The sequence below is a fragment of the Asparagus officinalis genome, chromosome 10 (genome assembly GCF_001876935.1).
Source record: "Asparagus officinalis chromosome 10, Aspof.V1, whole genome shotgun sequence".
NCBI classification, from domain to species: domain Eukaryota; kingdom Viridiplantae; phylum Streptophyta; class Magnoliopsida; order Asparagales; family Asparagaceae; genus Asparagus; species Asparagus officinalis.
The window spans coordinates 4,844,689-4,854,167 of record NC_033803.1 but is presented as its reverse complement, the minus strand read 5'-3'; the positions used below and the strand labels follow the sequence as shown (position 1 = coordinate 4,854,167).

The following is a 9,479-nucleotide window of genomic DNA, read 5'->3' as shown; positions in this document are numbered from 1 at the left end:
CTGCAAATGCTGGGAAGAGATGTTAGCTGTTATAGTTTGGCTTATTATGGTCATTATTTAAAATTCTTCTGCTACGAAAAGGGTTAGCTTTATAGAAAACAGCTTACTTGACAAAATTTTATGACTTGCTGTTAACCTGACATCAACATTGAAACACTGGGAAACATTCCAGAGCAATGAAACAGAATCATCAAATATCTTCACACAAATCCTAGAAGGCCGGTTAGTAGATATGACTTTACTTCACGCTCAATTTAACTACTTTCCGAAGGACCATTTTTTTCATTTGCACAAAAAATAATTGATCGTAAGTTTAGCATTTTGCAATTGTCATTCCCCTTTCAAATTGAAGGGGCCAATAATATTGAAATAGGATATTGGTAATCTTAACAATCATATCCTATTTTCCATTTTGCCTAAGAGGTTAAGGAACAATGCTCTTTGATGTCAGTAATTTAGGACTCAATAGAAGTAACAATGGTCAAGCACAAATCTTGGGGAAAATGTTGCATATGCAAGGTTAATTGACACTGATATTTTACGTAAGTAAAAAAAGGGGTTGGTAATGTGGTTTCAATATGTAAATGGACGTGAAACTACTGAAAAATGGTAGAAGTACAAAAATAGTTAAAAACTTCTTTGCAATTATTGCAACAAAACAACATACAAAGTACACCGGAATAGTATTACCTGTAGGATGCTAAACTCAACTGAAACAAGGGAATAAAAGAGAAGACTACCTTCTTCCATAACTTGGCATCCCGTCTTTCCCTTGGTAAAAGTAGATGGTCTCTTAACCAAGATGCAACCACCCATGGTTCACCATCCTGGTTCATGCTCTTTGTCGTCAAAGCGTTTTCCTCAAGGATCTCACATACCTATCCAAGTAGATAATCCTTTATTGGTATATAAAACAAAGGACGAAAATCATCAATGGAATCAGATTCATGGTTGTTTGTTGAACACCTTTGACAAGAAAGCAAGTAGTGTAGGCTCCCACAACAAATGCATTAAGAATAGCATATGTAATGTATCAGCTTGCATTTTATTTCTAGTATCTAGTATCTGAGTTGTTGCAGTACTTCCATATCATTCTCCGGGTAAAATACAGATTCCTATTTAGATAGTACAGATCTATCCTACATCAAAAAGCAAGTTCATCTCACTAGCAACATGTTCAGTTAGGGATTTCATGCATGGATCCCCCATTGACTTTTGATCTCAGTATCAACTAATTACAGATGACAGACTGACTAGGAAACATAATTATACGCTATAGGAAAAGATGGGATAAACAAAAATACAGATCTAGACAACACAGGCAATTCAGTTTTAAAAAACATACAGTAACCAACACCATTTTGGACACGACACATTTTGTCATGTCATTGCTATTATGTGTACTTTTTAGAAAGACGTGTTTGGTGTTCAGTGCCTCATGTAGGGCCCGATGATTTTAGCTATAATGGACTTTGCAGTATGTGTTGGAATCCTCAAGATATAAGATTACAAAGTAAGGGGGCAGGAGTAAGAGACCCCACTTCGAAATTTATGCAAAATAGTAAATTCACACAGGCATCATCCATATTGATTAGTATATATCGAGGTTTAAAATATCGGATACTAGGGATATATTAGATGGCCAAAATTCATATCGGGTTGCAGATACCGGGAATATATCGAGGTAGTAAATATCGGAGTACCATACTGAATGATGTGTATATAATCTAATGTCCTATAATGTAATCTAAACATACTTCATAAAATCTAAGCATATAAAAATGTAAACAATATATGTTTAGGATCACTAACCAATTATAGAAACTTAGTTAGGGAAAAGAGCCTACTAAAACTTTGCTTAAAAAACTTCACAAGGCCAAAAATTCTGCTAAAAACATAAAAGAAATTTTGCAAAAGTATATTTTTTGCACCAAGCTATACAAAAGAACATATCGGCTGATAGATGGGTCGTGCCGGGTATACGTTGCCCAAAGATTGGTTAAATGTGGCAATGAATATTGAGACCATATCGTTTTGCAGTAAAGCCTTATAAGAGCATATATCGGTCGACATATGAGCTATATCAGGGATATATAAAAACAATGGTATATATGTGCACACACATTAGCATTTGTTAATTAACTATATATGTTAACTATTAAATTATTTAGATTAGACCTCACACATATCCTCACTTCCTTCAGTTACTAACACTAATCACTCTCTTGGATGACATGAAACCTTCAGTCAAACAAAACACCGTAACCTCGTCTCCTTTGCTTTCACTCTCTCTTCCTCTTTCACTTTTTTCTCCTGCTCTCTCCACCCTATTTCTCTACACCATCATAACCACCACTCCTTTATTTTCCTCACAACTGGCAACCATCATCACCACCACCGGCCACCAAAGATAGTAGTTAAGATGTATATGAATATCAATAATAATATTCCAAGGAAGTACAATGCATAACAGTACTAGTTAATGAGATGAAATTAAAATAGAAACACTGTTTTCTTTCATAACTACATCTGGAACTCGCTGTTAGTTGATCAGGAAATAATTGTCTGTACTTGCGGTGGTGCTGAAAATGAATACCTTACATAATATATGAAAAGTTTTGTTGGCATGGAAAATGTACAGCTTGGTGACACATACATTGAGTGCTAGAGATGAGGATTTATCTGTTTATAAGCAAGCATGGGTATTGTGGGAACATAACATTAAATTACCTGTAAAAAAACATCAAACTTATGGGTCTGACAATAGTTTACAATATATATGGACTTCACAAAGCTATTTATAATCACAAAGCTATTTATACCTATCATTCTTCTTTTTATTATTAAGTTTTGGAACAAAGACCGTAGCCTAATATCTATCATCTGGGTGGCATGGAGAAGTGTTCTGAATTCTGATAGGCAACAACATGTGGGATGTGTGTGCCCCCCCAAAAAATATTCACTATTAAAGAGAATACTACATTATGCACATATTCAACAACAACAATAAAGCCTTTATCCTAAATGTTTGGGGTCGGCTACGTGAATCATATTCTCTTCCATTCCATTCTGTTATACGTCATCTTCTTTATTAAGTAAGCCATAATCATATTCTTCCTAATTACTTCTACCAAAGTCATTTTGGGTCTACTTCTAGATCTCCTAACCCCATTAACTATAATATTATTACTTTTTCTAACCGATGCACTAAGAGGTCTCCGTTGTACATGACCAAACCATCTTAATCTATTCTCTTTCATTTACAGATACACTCATTTCTTATCCCATCTTTTAATGTATACCCAAAAGACCATCACAACATTCTTATTTATACTACACTCATTGTTTGCACATATTGTATTTTAATTGCCCAACACTCGGACTCATAAAGCATAGTTGGTCTAATAAACGTCCTATAGGATTTTCCCTTTACTTTCATTGGTATTTTACAAACACATACGACTTTCGAAGCACTTCTCCATTTCAACCATCCCGATTTGATTCGACGTACAACATCATCCTCTATCTCACTATCATGCCTAACGATTAATCTTAATTAGTGAAAATGATTACTTTTAGGTATTTCTTGACCATCAATATGTACTATAGGCTCTTTTCTTTTCTTAGTTTTACTAAACATGCACTTCATGTATTCTATTTTTGTTCTACTAATTCTAAAATATTTAGATTCAAGAGCTTGCCTCCATCTTTCTACCTTAGAAATTATACTTTTAGTTTTGTCGACTAACACTATATCATTTGCAAATAATATACACCATGGGATTTCATTCTGAATGTGTCTAGTCTGTGTTTTAAAAAATGCCCTAGGTACCCGCCTAGGCAGAGGCGGTACCCAGGACGTCTCAGAACACCCTAAGCGGCACTATGTATGCTCTGGGAGTGCCTAATCGCGCGCGCAGAGGTAAGCAAACCGCTTGAGCAATCCGCCCAACTTTTTCAAGAAAAGAAAAAAATCATATGGGCCTATTTAATTCCAACCCAAAATGTTAAAACAAAAAACAGTTACAAAATATCCAAATCCGAGCCCAATTTCAACCCAAACCCAAATCCAATTAACTAAACAATACATCCAAACCCTAATTCTCAGTCCTGACCTAAGATCACCTCATTTCTTTGTTGCCTGCTGCGATTTTCTCTCGTGACCAAAAAACTGAAACCCTAGTCCCCTTACAAATCCATCGAAACCCCCTCTAAGCTCTCCCGTCGAATCTGTCTAAGCCTCCTCCAAGCTCCCCTCACCCCGTCGAAAACTCTTCACCTCGCCAAAGTTGTCGAAGCCTCTTTAATCCCTCTTTGAAGCTATCGAAGCCTCGTCGAAGACCATTCACCTCAAAGTCTCTCAAATCTCTCTTCAAGGTAAGCAGTTCTTATTTTCCTTACTTTTCTTCTTTTTTAATTTTTATTATATAGCCGATGAACTACAGATTGGGGATTCAAGGAACTTAAACTTAAATTATTGTTCAATAATTAGGCATTAGGATTTATTAGATTTTAATTTTCTTCATTTACGATATAATTTTTAGAATTTACTTAATACTAAGTTACTAAAGCATGTTCAAATTATTTTTAAAACCAAAAAAACATGTTTAAGTTCAAGTTACACTTACTGTTTAACTTAAGTTTAAGTTAACAGTAATTTAAACTTAAGTAGTTACTGTTAACTTAAACTTAACAGTAACTTGCTATAAAAAAAACTTTTAACGGTAACTTAAATTTAAGTAGTGAGTTAAGTTAATTAAATGACATTCTAACAGCAAATTATAGTTAATAATATTTGGTTTAATTGTATATTTAATAATTAATAATTTAGTTTATCATCATTTGATTTTAATTTATGAATGGTTTGTTTGTTCACTTGTTATGATTCAGAATGTCGAGTGCTCCTGCGAAGGAGTCTACGAGTTCCACCACTATCCCTGTGCCCCCCGTGAAAGATAGAAGGAGCTCAGGGGACATCAGCTGGGAGTTTGGATTTTGTCCGGACCCAAAAAATTTAAATATTGTGCAATGCCAACCATGTGGACACAAGGTGAATGCGGGGATCCGTCGATTTAAAAAGCATCTTGCAGGGCAAAGGGGAAACACCAAACCGTGTTTGAAGATTAATGAAAAAGATAAGCAGAAGGTGAAAGAAGTGATTGATATCGATTCAAATAAGAAGCAAGCTAAGGAGAGGCACACTATAGACTTAAAAGAACTCCATACGACGAGGCCGAGGGATGAAGAAAAAGATAAAAATAAAATCATCTCTCCTCCCTAGAGGAGGTTGAAGGTGAAATTAAGCAAACCGGGGTAAAAGATTCTTTCTTGAAGGAGAAGAGAGATTGGCTACATTATCAGTTAGCTAGTTGGGCATATGAAAATATCATCCCCTTTCATGTCATCTCCACAGATTCCTTTCTGAAGACATGCATTGCTATTGAAAACTATGGATAGAGCTACATATCTCTCAGCATGTACATGTCAAGGGTGCCCCTATTGCGAAGAGCTGTCGAGAGAACAAAGGTCTCTTTAAAGACGCACGAGGAGTGGGGCAAGACCGGCGGCTACTATTATGACCAATGCTTGGTTGGACAAAAAGATATGATTGGCAATAAATCTTCGTATCCACTACAGATTAGGGACAACTTTCTACAAGTTGATTGAGACCTTCGATGATGCACATACATGGCAATATATATTTGAGTGGATTAATGGGCCTATTGAGAATATTGGAGTTGAAAAAGTCAATTAGGTTGTCATAGATAACGCAACTGCAAATATGACGGCAAAGGAGCTTTTATACAAAGCGAGGCCGAGGATCTTTTGGACTAGATGCGCAACACACACTGTTGACATGATGCTTGAGAGCATCGATAAGTTAAGTTTATTCAAAGGAACAATTGAGAAGACAAGGACTCTTACCGTCTTTATCTACAGTCATGACAAGACTTTGTCCATGATGCGTCACATATGTGACAAAAGGGACATTGTGAGGCCTGGAGTCACTCGCTTCACCACTACATTTTTGACTCTGCAGGGTCTTCTTCAGAACAAGGGGAAGTTGAGATATATGTTCTCCAATAAAGCATAGGTGAGATGCAAGCTTGCAAAGACCGCTAAAGGCCAAAAGGTGGAGGTCATTGCTATGAGTGACAGTTGGTGGACAACGGTGGGTGGGAAAGATCTTGAAAGTGTATGCTCCTATTTTTTGATTATTAAGGGCAGTCGATAGTGACTACAAACCCTCAATGGGATTTGTGATGGGGATGCTTGAAGATATGAAGAAGGAGATCGTTCAAGTTTTTAAGAAGAAGAATGATTTCAAGTTCGTGATTGATATTATAAATGGGAAGTCTAAGAATTGACTCTTTTCTCCCTTGCATATGACTTCTTACTATATCAACCCTTACTATTTATATAGGGATGATGTAGTGAAGAACTGCAAAAGGACGAAAGATGGATTTCTAAAAATAGTGAAGGTGTTCCATCCTAATGTAAAACAACATATTGAGATTCATACTATGGAGTTAGAGAGGTACAGAGAAGGAAAGATTCATTTGCTAGGATTGGAGCAGTGAAGTCTAAGGAGAAATCGGATTTGAACCCAAGTAAAATAATTTTAGAAATTGAATCATTTATGACTTATAAGCTATCTATTGTGGTAGTGAGTCAACTAATAATATATTGTTTTTTGTAACTAATTGGTGGTATTTGCATGGCGATGACTGTCCCCTCATACAAAATATGGTTATGAAACTTCTCAACTTGACAAGTGACTCTTCTGGTTGTGAGAGGAATTGGAACACATTTGCGGGAGTAAACTAGCTTCTAAACTTATGAATAAGATGAAGTTCTTAGTATGCTTTCTAATTTGTTTTTCCTTCTCTGAAGATCCATACGAAGAAGAGTAATAGGTTAGAATCGAAGAGATTAGAGGACCTCATTTATGTGAAGTTCAACTCAAAGCTCAACTAGAAGAAGAGAGGAGAAACAAGAACTTACTACTATCTAATGATCGTAGTAAGGCATGAGCATGGATCTGGGATGGAGCAGCCTCCGATGACATGGAAGAGTTTCATCCGGATTCGGGCCTTACTTTGAGGATGATAGAGGCTATATCGGGAGCGGTTGGAGAATAGGAGTTCCAGGCTAGCAGAACCTACATGTGCTTCTACTTCGAGGATTGTTGATGAAGAAGAGCTTCTTGTCTCTTATGATGATGTTTCAAACGAGGAGGATTATATAAAGATGGATTCTGGGGAGCATGGTTGTAGGCTGTCTAAAAATCAAAATAGATAGCTTATCCCCCATCAACCACCGATGATGGAAGTTACAACCTGACGACTTCCAGAAGGCTATAATCTGAAGACTTTCGCGTAGATTGCTGAAGGTTACAATCTGACGACCTTCACGACAACTGATGAAAGCTCTACTTCAACAACCTTCACAATCAACATCGGGAGTTACAATCTGATGACTCTCATATTCTTAAGGAGCCAAGACGAAGATTACAAGACAATGATCTTTGCAACGCCATGACAAAAGAGATTACTTGGTGATAATCTCTGCAAGGCAAGACGCGGAGGTCCTCCCCGTGTTTCAACATCAAAACGCCAGGGTCGAACACCGCGTTTCAACATCAAAACGCCAAGGTCCTCCCCGCGTTTCAAACATCAAAACGCCAAGGTCCTCCCCGCGTTTCAAACATCAAAACGCCAGGGTCGAACCCCGCGTTTCAACATCAAAACGCCAAGGTCGAACCCCGCGTTACAACAGGCGAAACATGAGCGACCCTCGCGTTCGTAGGGGTCCAGCCAACACCGACCCCCGCGTTTCTAAGCTACAACAAACCAAAACGCGAGCGACCCTCGCGTTCATCAATGTTCAGCCAACACCCAACCTCGCGTCTCAATTCAAAGACGCGAGGTTAGGGTCCTGAACGCCAACGTTGGCGTTTGACTCATTCAACATGAGTTGAACGGTTCTAAAACCGTTTCACACGATTTGAGGGCGGTTACACCCCACTTAGGAGAGATTTAAGGGGCGGTTTTCACCCCCTTAATCCTCTATAAATAACTGAAGATCAATTCAGTTCAGGCTCCTCTTTTTCGGTGGGATTTTCTTGGCTTGAATCGACCATTGAAGGTTTTGCTTGGAGCTGAGAATTGGCAGCAAGAGGGGAAATCATTGGGCAAACTTCGGAGGAGATCAGCATCATCTTCCAATGAAGATCATCTTCAACTTCAGCAACAGGGAGCCTCTGTCCTTGGCTTATAACCGATCTTCGGTTCAAATCAACTCTTTTACAGAGTTCTTCTAAACTCGTTCTGAGTTCTCAAACTTGCCACGCAAGTTCTCCACAACGTCAAATCGTGAGGAGAAGACATTGTTCTAGCGAATCAAGACGTGCGGATCGTCAACGGAGAGCAAACTCGACGCGAGCACTCGAGGGAGGCACTCCATCGCCACCGTGAAGAACCCAGTTTTAAACAAAGAGGAAGAACCAATTTCGTTCTCCTCTCTTTTGTAATCAAAGAGCAACCTCGACGCAAGCATTCGAGGGAGGCACTCCATCGCCACCGTGAAGAACCCAGTTTTAAACAAAGGGGAAAACCAAATTCGTTTTCCTCTCTTTTGTAATCAAGTTGTAACCGAGATCAAAGGAATCAAAAATCACATTTTCTTTATTCTCTTAGCTTCTGTGACGAAGAAGTGGTGGTGCAATCCGATGTTCATCTCACTGGAACAACTGTCGAAACTCTCGTGGTAGAGTTTGATCAAGCCAAGTTTGAGAAGGCTATCTCCTCTGGATCCCTTAGCCCCAAGGCTATGCGCAAGATCCACAAAGTCTCCAAGGAGAATAAATCTCTAACTGTTGCTGGAGTGCCGAAGAAAGTCCTCCCCTTTGGCCGCAATTTGTTGAACAGTCACTCTGCTTCAGGAGCGAGCTTAGCCTCAGCCGAACTCGCCCAGCGAGTTGAATGTCCCACATCCGCGTCAACACGATGTGCTTCAGGCCATAAACGGCTTAGAGAGGAGACGAGCTCCATAAACGCCGATGATGCCTCTGCAAAAGCCTTAAAACAGGCCAAGAAGAACGCTGCTCGGCGAAGAAGAAGGTCTCAGCGACGAGCACAACTTCGAGAAAGTCGATTCTCCAACCAACGCGAACTTCGCGTTCGTGAGCCCAAACGCGACCCTGAGCCCAAACATGAGCTTCGCGAGAACCAGATTGAACGCGGCCCTCAATGGCGCGTTTTACTTCCAAAACGCGGACCTCAAGTCTACATTGAACGCGAACTTCAACTTCGCGTTTCCCAGTCAAAACTCGACCCTCGCGTCGACAATGAAGAACGCGACCCTCATGTCGCCAAACCAAAACGCGACCCTCGCGTTTCAAGTGCCAAACGCGACCTTCGCGTCTTAAGTGCCAGACGCGACCCTCGCGTCCTAAGTGCTAAACGTGACCCTCGCGT

General features: G+C 39.2%; 1 protein-coding gene across 1 annotated transcript in view; it reads right to left on the bottom strand.

Moving 5' to 3' along the window:
* LOC109825528 overlaps positions 1–9,479 on the bottom strand; it is a gene marked incomplete at its 5' end in the record, with an annotated part of 25,175 nt that overhangs the window by 1,751 nt on the left and 13,945 nt on the right. Inside the window, one exon of the mRNA XM_020392379.1 lies at positions 741–878. Within this exon, the coding sequence (XP_020247968.1) occupies positions 741–878 (138 nt within the window). The remainder of the gene's footprint in view (positions 1–740; positions 879–9,479) is intronic.